Source organism: Prionailurus bengalensis, chromosome E2 (assembly GCF_016509475.1).
Source record: "Prionailurus bengalensis isolate Pbe53 chromosome E2, Fcat_Pben_1.1_paternal_pri, whole genome shotgun sequence".
Lineage (NCBI taxonomy): Eukaryota > Metazoa > Chordata > Mammalia > Carnivora > Felidae > Prionailurus > Prionailurus bengalensis.
Window position 1 is genome coordinate 8,189,926 of NC_057352.1, and position 17,849 is coordinate 8,207,774.

At 56.0% G+C, this 17,849-nt stretch overlaps 1 protein-coding gene across 7 annotated transcripts in view; it reads right to left on the reverse strand.

Annotated features, from left to right (window-relative positions):
- Nucleotides 1-17,849, reverse strand: part of MYH14 (myosin heavy chain 14) — a 91,214-nt gene that overhangs the window by 24,608 nt on the left and 48,757 nt on the right. For all 7 annotated transcript variants that reach the window (XM_043598447.1, XM_043598446.1, XM_043598451.1 and 4 more), the window contains 11 exons: nucleotides 16,833-16,941; nucleotides 14,453-14,584; nucleotides 13,149-13,355; nucleotides 10,572-10,709; nucleotides 8,101-8,224; nucleotides 7,270-7,441; nucleotides 4,366-4,578; nucleotides 3,649-3,793; nucleotides 2,924-3,130; nucleotides 675-779; nucleotides 427-579 (listed from right to left, as the gene is read on the reverse strand). In XM_043598447.1, the coding sequence (XP_043454382.1) occupies nucleotides 427-579; nucleotides 675-779; nucleotides 2,924-3,130; nucleotides 3,649-3,793; nucleotides 4,366-4,578; nucleotides 7,270-7,441; nucleotides 8,101-8,224; nucleotides 10,572-10,709; nucleotides 13,149-13,355; nucleotides 14,453-14,584; nucleotides 16,833-16,941 (1,705 nt within the window). The remainder of the gene's footprint in view (nucleotides 1-426; nucleotides 580-674; nucleotides 780-2,923; nucleotides 3,131-3,648; nucleotides 3,794-4,365; nucleotides 4,579-7,269; nucleotides 7,442-8,100; nucleotides 8,225-10,571; nucleotides 10,710-13,148; nucleotides 13,356-14,452; nucleotides 14,585-16,832; nucleotides 16,942-17,849) is intronic.

The following is a 17,849-nucleotide window of genomic DNA, read 5'->3' on the forward strand; positions in this document are numbered from 1 at the left end:
CTTCCCACCACAGGAGAGGCTGCCGTTAAGCCCTGAAGAGTGAAAAGGGTTTGTCGTGTGAGATGGGGAAGGAGGTGAGACGTGAACCCAGAAAACGCGGGGTTGAGGGGCGCGGGCTGTATCCCAGGGGTGCTGTCATCAGGGCAGAAGCAGGGGGCAGCTCTGTGGCAGAAAGACCGCGTGGAGGATGTGCTGGAAGGGGAGAAACTGGAGGCGGGGAGGCCTGCAGGGAGGCTCAGATGAGGATCCAGGTGTCAGAGGACGAGGCCCGAGCAGGGCCAGGGCTGTGCGGACACAGAGCAGGGGTGAGACGGAGTCGGATGGGCTCTGCACCGACACTTTGAGGGCTGCGGGAGGGTCAGGGATGAGGAGGGGGGCCGCCGGGGGTGTGGCAGCCCCCCCCAGGTCTCCCTCCGGGACTCTCACCTGGGCCTGGGCGGTCTGCAGCTCCCGGCCCGCCCGCTCCCTGGCGACGGCTTCCTCGTCCAGCTGCTCCCGCAGCCCCGCCACCTCGGCCTCCAGGCCTCGCACCCGGGACCCCAAGGCCAGCTTCGCCCTGGTCTCCTCTTGCAGCAGCTCCTGCACACGGAGGGCAGAGCAGAGGTCAGGTGAGGGCGGCGGTGGGGAGGCGTCGGGGGCTGGGCGTGGGGGCGGCGGGGGGGGTGCTGGCTCACCTGGGCATCGTGAAGCTGGGCCTCCGTGCTGCTCAGCTCCTTGCTCAGCCGGATGGCTCTGGACTCGGCCTCACTCAGGGCCCCAGACACGTTCTCCAGTTCAGCCTGCGGGGAAGGGGCACCTTCCAGTGGCGGCTTCCAGCCGGTGGCCCCAGCCGCTCCTCGCCCTCACATCCCTGCCACCCTGGGCTGGCGGGGACGTCAAGTGGGGCAGCTGCTGTGGAAAACAGCCTGGCGGCTCCTCAAACGGTTACACGACAATTCCACTCCTAGGCATGTGCCCACGAGAACGGGAAATGTAGTTCTCTGCAAATCGCGTAGGGAATGTTCTGGGCGGCACCAATCGCCGTGGCCCGAAACGTGGACACAACCCAAATGTCCACTGGCTGAAGCACAGGGGAACGAAATGGAGCGTCTTCGTACGATGGAAGGAACGAAGTACAAAGGAACAAAGCGCTGATAACGCGCTACGGCACGGGTGAACCTTGAGAACATTACGCTGGGTGAAAGACGCCAGACCCCAAAGGACAAACATCGTATGATTCCACCGATACGAAACGCCCAGGGCAGGGAATTTAAAGAGACAGAAAGGGGAACAGGGTTGTGTTTGGCGGCGGGGGGGGGGGGGGGGGGGGGGGGGGGGGGGGGGGGGGGGGGGGGGGGGGGGGGGGGGGGGGGGGGGGGGAGGTGGGGGGAACTGGGGGATGGTAGCTGCAGAATATAGTATTCCTTTTGGAGGGTGATGAAAAACCCGGCTAGCTCAGTCGGTGGAGCACGCGACTCGATCTTGGGGTTGTGAGTTCAAGTCCCACACTGGGTGTAGAGATTACTTAAAAAAATATTCGGGGGGGCGCCTGGGTGGCTCAGTCGGTTGAGCGTCCGACTTCGGCTCAGGTCACGATCTCGCGGTCCGTGAGTTCGAGCCCTGCGTCGGGCTGATGGCTCAGAGCCTGGAGCCTGTTTCCGATTCTGTGTCTCCCTCTCCCTCTGCCCCTCCCCCGTTCATGCTCTATCTCTCTCTGTCTCAAAAATAAATAAAACGTCAAAAAAAATTAAAAAAAAAATATTCGGGGTGCCTGGGTGGCTCAGATTGTGTTATGGCCAATGGAATACAAGCAGAGTGATGGCTGCACATTTTGTCACTTCCTCTCTTTCCTGCTTCCTAAGCAGGATCCCAGATGTGCCCATAACCCAGATCCGACTCTGAAGACGACAATGCTCTCAGGGGTCATCAAATCGACAAACTAAGGAACCGGGATCTGGGCTGACCTCGTGGAGCATAGTATCCTGCTGGCCTCCACTGCCCGCCCTGAGTCTCCTTCTCGAGAGGGAAAGACACATGCCTTTTATTTAAGCTGATGGATTCCGGGATGCCTTTGTGATAGCAGCTTAATTTTTTACCCTGACCCCAACGCACTACTTTTAACTTGGACACTAAAAACTGTAATGATGTTTTCCCCTGGAGGAGTTGGACAATTACCATTCGCTCTTCCCTTCGTTCTTTGCTTCTTTGTATATTCTCAGTACCGCAAAAGTATCGGTCATTTAGTTAAAAAGCATAGTAAGATTAAAATTTAAAAGTCCGCATTTCTTGGGGCGCCTGAGTGGCTCCGCCGGTTGAGTGTCCGACTTCAGCTCAGGTCGTGATCTCGCAGTTCATGGGTTCAAGCCCCGCGTCCATTGGGCTCTCTGCTGACAGCTCGGAGCCTGGAGCCTGGAGCCTGTTTCAGATTCTGTGTCTCCCTCTCTCTCTTTCCCTCCCCCGCTTGTGCTCTCTCTCTCTCTCTCAAAAATAAGTAAACATTTTTTAAAAGGGCTGCATTTCTTTGAACAGTCACAGCGTGATATTGTCCCCACACAGTTCCACGCGTTCACACTGGGCTTTTCCAACCAGAATACGGATTGTTTACGGCTTCTAGGAGGGTGGGAGTCATGGTAGGGTTAAGAGGTACAGGCTCAGGCATGCCTGGGTTTGACTTTAGGCTCTGGGGGGGGGGGTCTTGGACAATCAGCTTCACCTCCCTGGGCCTCGGTTTCCTTGTGTGTAAACTGGGAACCACATTAGCACTTCCTTCAAAGGAGAAGTTGGGAAGATTTGGTGAAATACACAGGATATTCGGTACAGAGTATTTGCTCACCAAACACTACCTACTCATGCGTGACTGTGTTGGAGGAGTTGGAAGGGACGACAGGGCTGCCGTGGAGCAAACTGAAGCCCAGAGAGGTGGCCCGGCTGCCCCGCTCCTCACCTGGGCTCGCTGCAGCTTCTCTGTAGCCTCTGCTCGCGCCCGCTCCCCGTCGCCGGCCCGGCCCTGCACCTCCTGCAGCTGGGACTCCAGGCGGCGCCTCCGCTGCTCGCCCTCCTGACGCGAGGTCTGCAGGCTGCTCAGCTCTGCCCGTAGCTCAGACACCTCGGCCTCCAGGGCCATCCGGGTCTTCTCCCATGTACCTTTGCTCTGGCAAGGGAGAGAGACCGGCAAAGATTTATGCTTCCTCCCTCCACCGGGCAAACTCCTGCTTCAGGGTCTTGGCGCTAGCTGATCCCTCTGCCTGGAACGCCTCACTGGTCCTTAAATCCCCAAACACCTTCCTGCCCCAGGGCCTTTGCACTGGCTGTTCCGGCGGCCTGGAACATGCTTCCCTGTGGCGCCGGATGGCTCACCCCCCACCTCCTTCGGTTTTCCACTCAGATGTATGTTTCCCCCAGTACATATCATGAATGTGTCGATATTGTTCAGTCTTTGCCTCTCCCGCTAACATGTGAGCTCCACCACAGAGAGCAGTCTGATCCACTACGGGGTCCCCAGGACCACCCCCAGAACATGGTATTTGCTCCACGTTTGCCGAATGAAACGAAACGAGAGCAAAATGGACACAGGAAACACGAGCCGGCCTAGAACCAGGAAGCCCCTCCTCTGCTCCTGGCTTCCCCTCCCCCAGCCCCTCAGAAGCCTCCTTTCCTGTCCCAACCCACCCTCCGGGCCTGTTCCAGCTGTTCGGCCAGCTCTCCCAGGGCCTGGCCGTGGCGCTGTCTCAGCTCCTGCACCGCCACTTCGTGAACACGCGTCTCCTCCTCCAGAGCCTTCTTCAACTCCGTCACCTCCTGCTCCCTCTTGGACCTTGCATTGAAGGAGGCGAACAGGGAACAGCATTTCAGAAGAGAGGCAGGGCCTTTGGAGGAGTCCTCTTGACAGCTGGGTGTGCCTCCTTTGATTGTTTCCCTTCAAGGAGGAGGACCTCACTCTACATTCCCTAAGGGGTCTGGGCGGGAACCGTGGGAGGAGTGTGGCTTTGAGGGCGAACTCCTGCGCATCCTTCAAAACCCTACCCAAAAGGCCCTTTCTCAAAGGAAGTCTTCCTGGACTTCCTCCACAGACACGGTTTAGGGGCTTTCTCTTTCCACCCACAATGCCCTGTGCTGCTCCCTTAGTGCACATTTTGTCCTGGATTGGGTCCCTTTGCCAGAATCTGCCGGGCAGTTCCTGGCAAACTCCCGTGTCTGACTCATCTCCTTCCCCCAGCTTGGCCCAGACTAGCGGCAGAGCTGATGTTCCATAATCAACTGGTGAATGGCTAAACCTTTGCGTCCATGGAGGGTTCGCGCCCCAAGTCCTTCTCCCCACCGCCCCTCGCCCCGCCCCTGCCCCTCAGAGACCCGGGCTGTGCCACCCGCAGGGCAGCCCGGCCTCACCGGAGCTCCTGCTGCGCGTTGGTGGAATCCAGCGTGTCCTCCAGCTCGCTCCGTAGCGCCTCCAGCTCCTCGCCCAGGTCCCTGCGCTGCTTCTCTGCCTTGGCCCTGGCCGCCCGCTCGGTCTCCAGGTCCTCCTGGGCCTCGGCCAGCCCTGCTTGCGCCTCCCGCAGGGATTTGAGCAGCTGGGCCCGGGCCCCGCCTTCCTCCTCCGCCCTGGGGGTGGACAGGGGCCACGGAGTTGGTACGGGGACAGGCAGAGGGCAGGGATGATTTCTGGGGGCGGGGAGGCTTGGTGTGGATTTGGGGGCGGCCCATCCCGGGGTGAAATCCCAGCTCAGCCCTTGGGCACATGCTCAGTACTCAGAGCCTCGGTTTTCTCAGCTGTACAATGGGAATGACACCACGAGTAACCACAGGGACGCTTACCGAGCTCCTGCCACATATGACCCTTTGCTTTATCGTCTCATTTAATGACCACACCGAATGAGGAAACTGAGGTACAGAGTGGGAAAATACTTGCCCAGGTCACACGGTCAGCGAGTGGCAGAGCTGACCCCAGCAGCCTGCCTCATGGCCCCCATGAGACACGGCCTTTTGAAAAGAGAAGCCGAATGGAGGGGCAGCATGGACTGCGGGTGAAATTGCTCATGGGGCACCTGGGGGGCTCCCTCGTGAAGCATCTGACTTTGGCTCAGGTCATGATGTCATGGTTTTGTGAGTTCGAGTCCCACATGGGGTGAGCTTGAGCCCCACTTCTCTCCCCCTCTCTTCCTCTCTCTGCCCCTCATGGGATTCTTTCTTTCTTTCTCTCTCTCTCTCTCTCTCTCTCTCTAGCTCACTGGCGCCCTCTCTCTCTCCCTCTCAGAAAGAAAGAAAGAAAGAAAGAAAGAAAGAAAGAAAGAAAGAAAGAAAGAAAGAAAGAAAGAAAGAAGGAAAGAAAGAAAAATTACACATGGAGTCATGCAGCCCAGGGTTTGTATCCCCTGCTCGGCCACCTGCCCTGGTTAAGTGACAACCTCTCTGAGCTGCAGGCTCCTGGTCCGTAAGAGGACACGACACCCCACTTCACGGAGCTGCTGGGAGGATGGCAATAAAAATAATCATAAGAGCACAAAAGGCTACATGTTGTGTGTTTCCTCTTATGTGAACTATCAGGAACAGGCAAGTCCCATGTGAACAGGAAGCAGACTGGTGCGGGGTCTGCAGGAGGGAGTCACGGGCCGGGACTGCCTGACGGGTACTGGGCTTCCTTCTGGGGGAATGAACATGTTCTGGAACAATACAGAGGTGATGGCTGCACCACAGTGTGAACCCACAAACGCCACTGAATGGTACACTTCAAAATGGTCTTGTTATGGGGGCACCGGGCTGGCTCAGTCTGAGGAGCATGTGACTCTTGATCTCGGGGTCATGAGTTAGAGCCCCACAGCGGGTGTGGAGATTGTCTAAAAATAAAATCTTTTAGGAGCGTCTGGGTGGCTCAGTCCATTGAGCATCTGACTTCGGCTCAGGTCATGATCTCACGGTTCATGAGTTTGCGCACCGCATTGGGCTCTGTGCTGACAGCTCGGATCCTGGAGCCTGCTTCAGGTTCTGTGTCTCCGTCTTTCTCTGCCCTTTACCTACTCACACTCTGTCTCTCTCTCTCTCTCTCTCAAAGATGAATAAACATTTTTAAAAAGTTTTTAAATAAAATCTTTACAAAAAATAAAATGGTTACGTAAAATTGCCCTCAATTAAAAAAAAAGAAAACATAATGATAATGGGTGAATAAAATAAGGAGAAACAGTAGGGGCTCCTGGGTGGCGCAGTCGGTTAAGCGTCCGACTTCAGCCAGGTCACGATCTCGCGGTCCGTGAGTTCGAGCCCCGCATCGGGCTCTGGGCTGATGGCTCAGAGCCTGGAGCTTGTTTCTGATTCTGTGTCTCCCTCTCTCTCTGCCCCTCCCCCGTTCATGCTCTGTCTCTCTCTGTCCCAAAAATAAATAAATGTTGAAAAAAATAAAAAATAAAAAAATAAGGAGAAACAGTAACAGACACACCCGCGTTAGCAGAGGGCTTAGGGGACGCCCAGCGTTTTATCAGCGCTTTCTTATTTAATCCCCACACTAACCTTAGAAGAAATCACTCCCATTTAAAAATAATTTTTTTTTTGGTTTTAATTTAGCGAGAGAGAGCATGCGTGGGGGAGGAACAGAGAGAGGGAGAGAGAGAGAATCCCAAGCAGGCTCCGAGCTGTCGGCGCAGAGCCCCACACAGGACTTGAACTCACGAGATGTAAGATCATGACCTGAGCTGAAATCAAGAGTCTGACACAACCGACTGAGTCACCCAGGCACCTCCTGCAATCTCACCCATTCTACCGACGAAGAAACCGAGGCCAGGGAGGCGATGCCCCAGGAGCGAGGTCAGGCGGGCAGAAGTGGGCGGGGCCCGGGCGTGAACCCGGGGGCCAGACAACGCTGCGCGCTCTTAACCACGCACACAACCTCTCGCATCGCTGATGGTGAGACACACGCTTTTCCCCACGTTTTAACGTCTCTGACCCTGAGCTGCACCGATAACCAAGGGCTCTGCGACGGCGTGAAGCACAGCGGGGAAAAGGCATTCGCAAATACCGAGCACGGAATCTGGCGCACAGTAGGTGCTCCCTGATTGCGAATGCCCGTGATTCTAATAATGCGATTCCTCTCGCGGCCACGGCACTTGTCGGATCACGGCTGATCCTGTTTCGCGCCCGGACCGGGGCAAGTTACTAGACCGGCGGGGCCTCGGTCCGCCCTCTCCTTAACCAGGCGGCCTTGGGGCTCTCGCCAGGTCCAGTTTACAGGAGGGGACACTGAGGCTCCGAGGGCGCGGGTGGAGGCTCCCTGGGGAGCCCCGCGCGCGTCCCGCCCCCCCGCACCTGGCCAGGGCGGCCTGCAGTTCCACTTCCTTGCGGCCCAGCTGGGCCCGCAGCTCCTCCGCGCGCTGCTGCTGGTCGGCCATCTGCTCCTGCAGCTCCGAGCTCTCCCCGTCCAGCCGCCGCTTCAGCTTCTCCAACTCCTGGCGGCCCTTCTCCTCCTTCCGCAGGCGGTCTGGGGGCGGGAGTGGGGGGTCATGCACCGGAGCGCCAGCCCCCAGCGCCCGGCGGCTCCCCGAGACCCGCGGCCCCGCCCCCGGCACTGGCCAGGGTGGGGGGAAAGCCACCGCAAGGCATCTCCCTCTGCGCCCCCCTCTTTCCAGCTTCCCGGACCCTGGGCCGGACCCCCAGGTGCCGTCCTCTCCTCAAGTGACCCCCAAGTGACTGCCCTGCTCCTGCTCAGTGCCTGTCTCTGCCCTGTCCTCCCCTCTCTGCCTCCGCAGCCTCCTCCTGCACCCTGTCCCTTCTGCTTCTGTGACTGAGTCCATAGCAAGGGGCGGAGAGCCCACCGTGTGTCTGAAACGGTGGGACGGTCAGAGAGAGAGGGTGACCCAAGACGCCAGGGAGAGAGCAAGAGAATGGCCATCCAGAGTGACAGAAATAACCTAAGAGCTGGGAAGGCACCCAATCTGTCTCGAGCCATCTTTCCTGACCCCCATTTAACAGATGGGACCGCTGAGGCTCTATAGCGCAGGAGACTCACCCAACATCCACCCCGCCCCCCATAACGCAGCAGGCTCCCCCAACGTCCCTACCACCACCCCGGGCCGCGAGCCGCACAGCCCCCCCCCCCCCCCGCAGGCTCCCCTGGCTTCCCCGGGGGGTGGCGCTCACCCTCCATGTCCGCAATCGTGGCCTCGTATTTGAGTCGAAGCTTATTGAGGCTCTTGATCTTCTCCTCCTCCTCTGCCGCCTGCGACGAGAACTCGGCCAGACGCTCCTCCAGCAGCCTCCGCTCCTGAGGGACGTGGGGAGTGTGGGGGCGGTCAGGACAGCCCCCCTCCACGCTCATCTCCACCCTTCCCTGAGCCTTCTGCTCCCAAACCCTTCCCTCCTCTCCCATCTCTCTTGGGTCCGCAGACCAGCCCACCGATTCACACCCAGTAACCACTAGGTAGACGCCATGGTTCCATGCACCCCAGGCGTTCATTGACCCGCCTCCCCACTCGTGGGCACTGAGGTTCCTTCCAATTCGTTTTTGCGATTGTAAACAACACTGCGCGAACACCCTTGCAGGGCGGGCGCACTCCAGTGCCTCCTGGATCCATACGGCTCAGAGTATGGTTTGTGGGCCAGCGGCATCGGCACCGAACGGGAGCTTTTTGGAAATGCTGCATGTCAGGCTGTACCCCAGACCCACGGGATCAGAATCTGCATTTTAACAAGCTTTCCATGGGATTCCTGCACACGTTAGCATTTGAGAAGCACTTTTCAAACCGTGAGTGGCTCTGGAAACCAATGCACTGTGTTCGCACTACCCTTAAAAAGAAATAGAGGGGCGCCTGGCTGGCTCAGTTGGTTGAGCGCCCGACTTCGGCTCAGGTCATGATCTCGCTGTTCGTGGGTTCGAGCCCCGCATCGGGCTCTGGGCTGACGGCTCGGAGTCTGGAGCCTGCTTCAGATTCTGTGTCTCACTCTCTCTCTGTCCCTCCCCTGCTCGCACTCTCTCTCTCTCTCTCTCAAAATTAAATAAACATTAAAAAACTTAAAAGAAAGAAATAGAACAGAGGAGAATAGAATAGCCATTGCACCAAAGGAACGTTCCAGAAAACCCCTGTGCGTCTTTGACCTCTCATCTCAGGCTTCATTGCGTCGAGGAAGGCTTCCCTGACTACCCCTAGAACAGTGGAGGGACCTTCATAGTCTTCTTTTCTAACAGTTTTTTTAATGTTTATTTATTTTTAAGAGAGAGAGAGAGAGAGCAAGCGGGGTAGGAATAGAGAGGGGGGGGGGGACACAGGATCTGAAGAGGGGCTCTGCGCTGACAGCACAGAGCCCGACGTGGGGCTCGAACTCACCAACTGTGAGATCATGACCTGAGCTGAAGTCAGATGCTTAATGGACTGAGAGTAACCGCAGGCGTCCCTAACAGTTCATAACTGTGCACAATATGTGATTATATTTATTCCCTGTGGTGACTCATCTAGCATCCCTTTCCCCCATCTCCCTGTGAGGACATGAATGGTTTTCTAGTTTGTTCAATGCCATTGCCATATACCCTGTGCCTAGCCTAGCCTTGTCCTCGCTGTGACGGGTTAAAGGTGGCTGCTGATTCTTCGCCACGTCCCCACCCAGGGACAGAGTCTAATTTAAACCCAGTGAATCTGGGCTGAGCCTATGAGGGCTTTAAGTTCAGCGGTCTGCAAACCACAGTGTGCAGGTCAAACAAATCTGGCCCACCACCTGTTTTTGTAAATAAAGTTTTATTGGGACACAGTCACGCTTGTTGGACTACGTACGATCTGTGGCTGCTTTCACGCTACAACGGCAGAAGTGAGTGCTTGTGACAGAAACACAGAGGCCTCCAGAGTGTGAAATAGTTGCTGTCTGGCCTTTTACGGACAGTATTTGCCAGGCCAACCCCTGATCTATAGAATTCAGCGTAAGTGGTGCTCTGTCAGTTCCAGAGCCTCCTACAGGGCCTGGAGGCTTCTGCTTCCCCTCCTCAGAGCCCTGAGCTGTCAGTTAAGAAATCCGGGCTCGGGGCGCCTGAGTGGCTCTGTCAGTTGAACGTCCGACTTTGGCTCAGGTCAAGATCTCAGTTTGTGCATTCGAGCCCCACGTCGGGCTCTGTGCTGACAGCTCGGAGCCTGCAGCCTGCTTCGGATTCCGTGTCTCCCTCTCTCTGCCCCTCCCTCCCTCACGCTCTGTCTCTGTCTCTCAAAAATGAATAAACGTTAAAGAAAATTTTTTTTTTAAGAAATTCAGGCTCTCCTGTGGGGACAGAAGCCACACAAAGGAGCATCGAGACACCAGATGTCCACACCCAGCCACATCACAGTGACTGCCTAAGAGAGCCACGGCTGACCCACAGAAGGATGGGATGTAATGAAATGGTGCTTGTCTTCAGTCACGTGGCTCTGGGGGTGGGGGGACTTACGATCTATCAGCGATAGATAATGACACACAGTAGTTGCTCAATAAATACCTGCTTGGGCGAAGGTATGAAGAGAAAGGGTCAAAGGGAGACACGGCTGAGACTGCGAGCCGGAGTGCCCCTAGAGGTAGGGAAGACAGAGAGAGAGACCCACGCACCCCCAGTGCACCCACCACCTTCTGCCCTTGGGGGCTCACAGGCCACTGACCTTGCTCAGCTTGGCATTCTGATCTTCTAAGAGTACCAGATCTTCCTCAAATTTCTTCAGCTTGGCCTCCGTGGTCACTTTCTCCAGCTGCAGCTTCTGCCGCGCCCCTTCCTCTGCCTCAAGGTGGTTCTCCAGCTCCTGGAGGGGGCGTGGGGAGGAGAGATCAGGACCCAGGGGTTAGGGTGTGATGTGACGGCTAGAGTGGAGGGGACGGTCCCAAGCCCCTAGGGCTCGTGACTCAGACAGGTCCACACTCTGGGCGAGGCTGGGAAGGATCAAGCCTCTACTGGTCTTCCCGTTTTCATCCGTGAGCCCTGAGCCTTCACGGAGTACCCGGTGTGAGCGAGGCACCGTTCTAGGCACCGAGGGTAGATGAGAAATCTTTGTCCTTATGGAAATCACATTCTTCTTCTTCCTTTTTTATTTATTTTTGAGAGAGACAGAGACGAGTGGGGGAAGAGCAGAGAGAGAGAGAGAATCTCGAGCAGACTTCGAGCTGCCAGGGCAGAGCCTGATGCGGGGCTCGAACTCGCGAACCGCAAGGTCATGAGTGGAGCGGAAACCGAGAGTCAGACGCTTAACTGACTGAGCCACCCAGGTGCCCCTGGAAATCACGTTCTTGTGTGTGCATGAAGACTATAAACCAGAAACATAATGAACATATCCTAGAGATAGGCCCTGTCCCCCGTGGCACCGCCCAGGCACATGTGGCAACGTGAGGTATGAGACCGGAAATTAAGGTTGTGGGACAGCATGGATGGATGTCAAGGGCATTACGCTAAGTAACGTAAGTCAGAGAGAGAGAGACCACCATACGATCTCATTCATATGTGGATCTAAAAAACAGGAACAAAAACTGAGCTCACGGATACACAGAAAAAGTGGGTGGTTGCTGAGGGCGGAGTCTGGGGGAGGAAGAGCCAATGAAGGGGGTCAAAAGGTACGAACTTCTAGTTATAAAGTAAATAAGTTCTAGGGATGTAACATACAGCGTGACTGTGGTTCATGGTACTGTATTGTGTATTTGAGACTTGCTAAGATAGTAGATCTTTTTTTTAATGTTTGCTTATTTTTGACAGACAGCATGAGCGCCAGAGAGAGAGGGGGACAGAGGATCCGAAGGGGGCTCTGCGCTGTCAGCCCAGAGCCCGACGTGGGGCTCGAACTCACAAACCGTGAGATCGTGACCTGAGTGGAAGTCGGATGCTTAACTGACTGAGCCGCCCAGGTGCCCCTAAAATACTAGGTCTTAAAAGTTTTCACAACAGAGGGGCACCTAGGGGTGGCTCAATCAGTTAAGCATCTGACTTCCACTCAGGCCACGATCTCACAGCGCGTGAGTTCGAGCCCCGTGTTAGGTTCCGTGCTGACAGCTCAGACCCTGGGGCCTGCTTCAGGTTCTGTGTCTCTGCCCCTCCCCCACTCACACTCCATCCCTCTCTCCTTCAAAACTAAATAAAAATTTTTTTAAAAAGTTCTCACACTGGAAAAAAAATTTTTGTTACTATGTAAGGTCCCGGATATTAACTAGATGGTGATCGCTTTGCAACATACGTGAATACTGACTCACCATGTCCTACACCTGAAGCTAATATTACACCGTATGTCCATGAAACCTCCGCTTTTTATAAAAGGGTTCAGTATTATGGGCTGCCTCGCTATCTGGTCTTGGAAGGACCCATAATGGTCTAACCACACGTCTTCCGCCCACCCACCCTCCCCTGGCCCCATAACCCTCCGTATCACGGGGACCCAGGCACAGCGCTGGCTTGTGCCCTCTTGGTGGACTAATTATTCAAACAAGCCAATCACATCCCCCTGCAGGAACCAGAGGTCACCTCAACCTCTCGTTACGACACAGCCTGCCTCCCACGGCCGTGGCCTATTCATTCTATGCCTGAGTCCAACTCCTGTGTGGCTCTCTGGGGGTGCGGTGTCTGCCTCCCGCAGGCTGTATTTAATAAACCGCTGTCTTATCTGTCCCGAGTCTCCTGAAATGTGGTCAGTATGACTGAGGAACTACCTTTACCAGCTTATTTAAATGTTATTTCGTTTAAATTTAAAAGCAGACACTCGGTGAAATCACTGGGAAAAAATTTTAAGTACGGAATAACTCGGGTACCTAAATCCACCTTTTCAAACGAAGAAGTCATAAAACATAAACGCAGGTGAAGTTTCACTGCCAGTGAAAACTTAGCATCCGAATCCAAAGGTACCATAAGTGTAAAACACACACTGGGTTTTGAAGGGGAACAATGACAGGGCAGCCAGCCTGGGAATGCAGCAGCCTAGAGACAAAATGACCCAGGAGAGGGACAGAGAAAGAGTTCAAAGGATAGCAGCTGGATCCAGCCATGCCTGAAGCTTATGCATTCTGGAGTCTCCCATTATTGGAACCAAAAAAAAAAAGAGAGAATTTTTCTTTTTCTTTTTCTTTTTTTTTTTTGCTTAAGCCACTTTGAGTCGACTTTTCTGCAAATTCATGGCCCAAAGAGACAGGGGTTTGCACAAGCCAAGGTTGCCAGGGTAGACAGACGGGCACGGGGAGGGGCGACCCGTGGGCACGCAGAGGCCGACCTGTATATGCTGCTGCAGTCTCTTCTTCTCGGTTTGCAGCTGGCGGCTGCACTCCTCCTCCTCACCCACGCGGGCCTCCAGCTCCGACACCACCAGCTCCAGCTCCTGCTTGCGGGCTGCCAGCCGCCCGCGCGTCTCCTCGGCCTCGGCACACAGCTCTGCCTCTGCCCGCAGTTGCTCTGCTAGGCGGGTGCGCTCCTCTTCCAGCTGCGGGCAGGGTGGGAGGTCAGCACTCAGCAGGCACTGCTCCCAGGACAGTCTCGGGGGAGCACCGGGTCCCTCCTGCCTCCTGATTCGCTTTGCTCTTTTTTTTTTTTAAGTTTATTTATTTTGAGAGAGAGAGACAGAGAGAGAGAGAGAGAACGAGCAGGGGAGGGGCAGAGTGAGAGGGAGAGAGAGGATCTCAAGCAAGCTCTGCGCTGACAGCGCAGAGCCCAATGTGGGGCTCGAACTCACGAACCGTGAGATCATGACCTGAGCCGAAACCAAGAATCAGAGGCTTAATCAACTGAGCCACCCAGGCACCCCTGCTTTGCTCTTTGATGCCTGGAGGGCCTTCCTCCAGGTCCCCATCTGGGGATGACCTCCATCCCCCCCGGGGTCACCAGGTCAGACCCCCGGGGGCTGCCCTCTCCTTCACCTCCTCACAGCCCATCCGTCCCCAGCCCTGTACCCACTGTCCCAGGACTCTCTCTGCCCTGCCCCCTCCTCTCTGGCCCCGCGGCCCCACAAGCTTAGGCCTTACTTATCCTCTCCCAGTGGACTCTCTCCCCAGCCTCCTCCCCAGCCTCCCTGCCTCCAGTCTCTCCCTCTCCAGTCCACCTTCCAAATAGGCCCAGAGAGGCCTTTCTACCATCTCACATTTCATTTAACACTCCTACGCCTAGAAATTGAACCAAAGGAAATAATTCAGCAAAAGCAAACAGCAGAACACTCAAGAAGGGGTTCACTTCACCATTACTTAGAAGCCACCAGAAAAGCTGGAAACCATGAAAAGTTGGCCGCCTGCACACCCTAGCCCTGCCCCAAGGCCGGCCCCTGCCCTGCCCCGACGCTGGAGCCAGGCCCCCTGAGCATCCGGGTTCCGCAAGAGCCAGTCCCCCACCCCATACCCCGGCTGCACCCCAGGGCCCTGCCTCCTGCACATCACAGCCCAACAGCACCCCGACGGTTTCCATTCAGCTCTGCCCCCACCCTCACCCCACAGCCCTCCGCGGCTCAGCTGGGAGCCCCGCCCCCAGGCCCTGGCTCCACCCGCGGCCCCGCCCCCAGGCCCTGGCTCCACCCGCGGCCCCGCCCCTTACCTGTGCCAGGCGGCCCTGGAGCTCGCCCACCTCGCGGGCGCTCTGCTGCTGCAGCTCCTGCACCTTCTGGAGCTCCTGGGCCCGTGCCTGCAGCACCTCATCCTGCCGCGTCACCTGCAGCAGCGGCTTCACCTGGGGGGAGGGGAGGCAAATGGCTGCTCCACTAGCCCCCAAACGAGCAAGCAGGGCCCGCTTCCGGGTTCCAGGGGCGGCTCTGCCACCCGCCAGCTGTGTGGCCTCAGGCAGGCACAACAGTGTCCTCTGCTATCGGGGATGATAAGAGCCCCTGCCTCACAGGGTCTTTGCAATGGGTGTATGAGCTATTGCTTGTGAAGCGCCTAGAACAGTCAGGGCCCCCCTCCCCCCCAGGCAAGCAGCGCTACACGGGTCCCCTTCTCTGCTGAACCAACCCTGGGGTACAAGAGACATCGGGGGCTGCTGGTCTGTAGCGCAACGTTTCCCAAAGTGTGTTCCGAGTCCCAGGTCCAGGGTGAGAGATGCGCTTGACACTGTGTGATCCGGGGGGGGGCAGGACAGGTGCCACCCACACATGAACGACTGAATGACAGGTTCACAGAACCGCCCTCCTCCTTGTTAGTGGGAGCCACTCCGATCATTTCTTTTTTTTATTATGAAGTTTATTTATTCTGAGAGAGAGAGAGCACAAGTGGAGGAGGGACAGAGAGGGAGGGAGAGTCCCAAGCAGGCTCCGCACTGACAGTGCCTAGCCCAATGCTGGCCTCGAACTCACGAACTGCGAGATCATGACCTGAGCCAAGATCAAGAGTCGGCCTCTTAAGGGGCAGAGCCACCCAGGCGCCCCCACTCTGATCATTTCTGTCCCACTGCTTTGTAGCTGGTTCTTCTCCACTCTACCTGGTTCTTTAGTGTATCATATTCTTTTCTGTCCTAACCCATGGCATTTATCGCGGCTGTAATTTTATACTCATAATTTTTAAAAATCATTTTCTTTTTTTTAATGCTTATTCATTTTTAAATTTTTAAAATGTTTATTCATTTTTTGAGAGAGAGTGAGAGACAAAGAGAGAGCAGGGGAGGGGCAGAGAGAGAGAGAGGGAGACACAGAATCCGAAGAGGGCTCCAGGCTCTGAGCCATCAGCACAGAGCCCAACATGGGGCTCGAACCCACGAGCTGTGAGATCATGACCTGGAGCCAAAGTCAGACGTTTAACCAACCGAGCCACCCAGGCACCCCTATTTATTTATTTTTGAGAGAGAGAGAGAGAGAGCACAAGCAGGGGAGGGGCACAGAGGAAGGGAGAGAGAGGGGGAGAGAGAGAGAGAGAGAGAGAGAGAGAGAGAGAGAGAGAGAGAATCCCAATCAGGCTGATGTGTAGTGGTGAGTTCTGGGGTGGTCACATGACTCCAGCCATCCAAGGGCGAGTCAAACTCTGGAGATCTGCGGTAAGAAAGGACCACGGTGGCCTAGCTGGTTGGGGGACAAGTCTCAATCTGCTGGTGGCCCCCACGTGGAAAAGTCTGCAGGAGATCATCATGGAGGAAAAGCCAACTGGGAGGCACAGGATGTCACATACCTGACATCTTTATTCGGGCCCTTGTGCAATAAAGGGTTGGCTCAGCAGGCCTGGGTTGTCCAAACCCTGCGCAAGAGTTTGAAAGGACTGGCCCCTGCCTGGCTCCTGGAAGAGAATCTCCAAGCTCTTGGAATATTCTGACTGATAAGAGTGACTTTGTTACCTGGGGGTCTTGGGCCACATGGTATAAACTTGACCTCTGGAGGGGCTGGAGACTGGGTAACTAAGGTCAACCACACGGAGGGTCAGCCATGCCTATGAGACTCACCGCCCCCCCCCCCCCCCCCCCAATCTCAACCCCGGACACTGAGGCTCGGGAGAGCTTTCCTGGTCGGCAACAGCCCATATGTGTGTCACACGTTGTTTCTGGAAGAATTAAGCACTGTCCACAGAGGACAACTGGAAGCTTGTGCCTGGTCTCTCCTGAGCTCTGTTCTGTGCACCTTTTCCCTTTGCTGACTTTAATCTCTTTCCTTTCACAGTAATAAACCGGAACCATATGTGTAATAAATAGCTTCTCTAAGTCCTGTGAGTCCTTCCAGTGAATCACTCATTCTGGGCCGGGGAGCCTTCGGGACCCCCCAACTCAGCCCTGGATCCTGAAGCTGTCCTGAATCTTTTCTCTCTGCTGGTGTGAGTCAGATTTTTTTGTTTTTGGTCACCTGCCACCCAAAGAATCCTGGCTAACAAAGGTTGGGCCGATGGATCCCATTTCACAGATACAGAAAGCCGAGGCCCAAACATAGAAGGCCACTTGCCCAAGCAGGCTTGGCCCCACGGTCCTGTCTCCTTGCTGCTCAGGCCACTTCCCCAGGTGCCCTCACCTTGATGAAGAGCCGCCACCACTGCCAGTGTCTCAGCTTGAGGTAAGCCGCACAGTTCCGCTGCATGACCCTCAGGGCACTCTGCTGCTGCTGCCGCTTCTGGAAGGCTCTGGGTGGGGAGATGGCCAAGTGGGAGAGTGAAAGCTCGGCCCCTCCAGGCCCGCCCCCTTAGCAAGAGAGCAAAGCTCCCTTCAATTAGTCAACCATTATTCATTAGTTTTTTAAATTTACTTTGAGACAGAGACAGCATAAAAAAATAAATGTTTTAAAATTTATTTTGAGGGAGGGGCAGACAGAGGGAGGGAGAGAATCCCGAGCAGGCTCCACGCTGCCAACGCAGAGCCTAGTGAGGGGCTTGAACTCACGAAGCCGCGAGATCATAACCTGAGCCGAAATCAAAAGTCAGATGCGTAACCGACTGAGCCACCCTGGCGTCCCCGTTAGTCAACCATTATTAAGTGCCTACTGTATGCAAGCACCGTTCTCTCATTGGCAGATCTGTGTACAGTTTGTCGGTCCTTCTGCCCTTGACTCTCTCTCCTCTGTCCCCGCCTCTCCGTCTGCACAGACAGGCCTCCTCTTCCCCCACCTGGACCCTTCCCCCAACCTCCCAGCCTCCAATCTCTCGCCTCCAGCCCATCCCCAAAATGCCTCCCGAGAGATCTTTCGACACCCAGAGCTTACCCATCCCTTCTCTCTTCCTAGCCCTCCCACGGCTCCCCAGCATCCCTGGGCAAGCCCCCCGCCCCACAGCCTGGTGTCTGGGGAGTCCCTTATTGTCTGATCCTCCCTCTGGGCCGTTTCAAGGGGGAAGGAGACTCCTGCAAACTTTTTGCGCTCCTGAAACACATCACGCTCTCATGTCACTGGGTCTCTGCACAAGCTGTCGCTCCTGCCTGGAGCACCTTTCCCGTCCTCATTCACCTGCCTGGTCATCCAGGGTGACCCGGAGGCATCCTGGTGTACAGCTGAGTCTGCACACGGCACTTGTATGACCCCCGTCGAAGCGCATCCCAC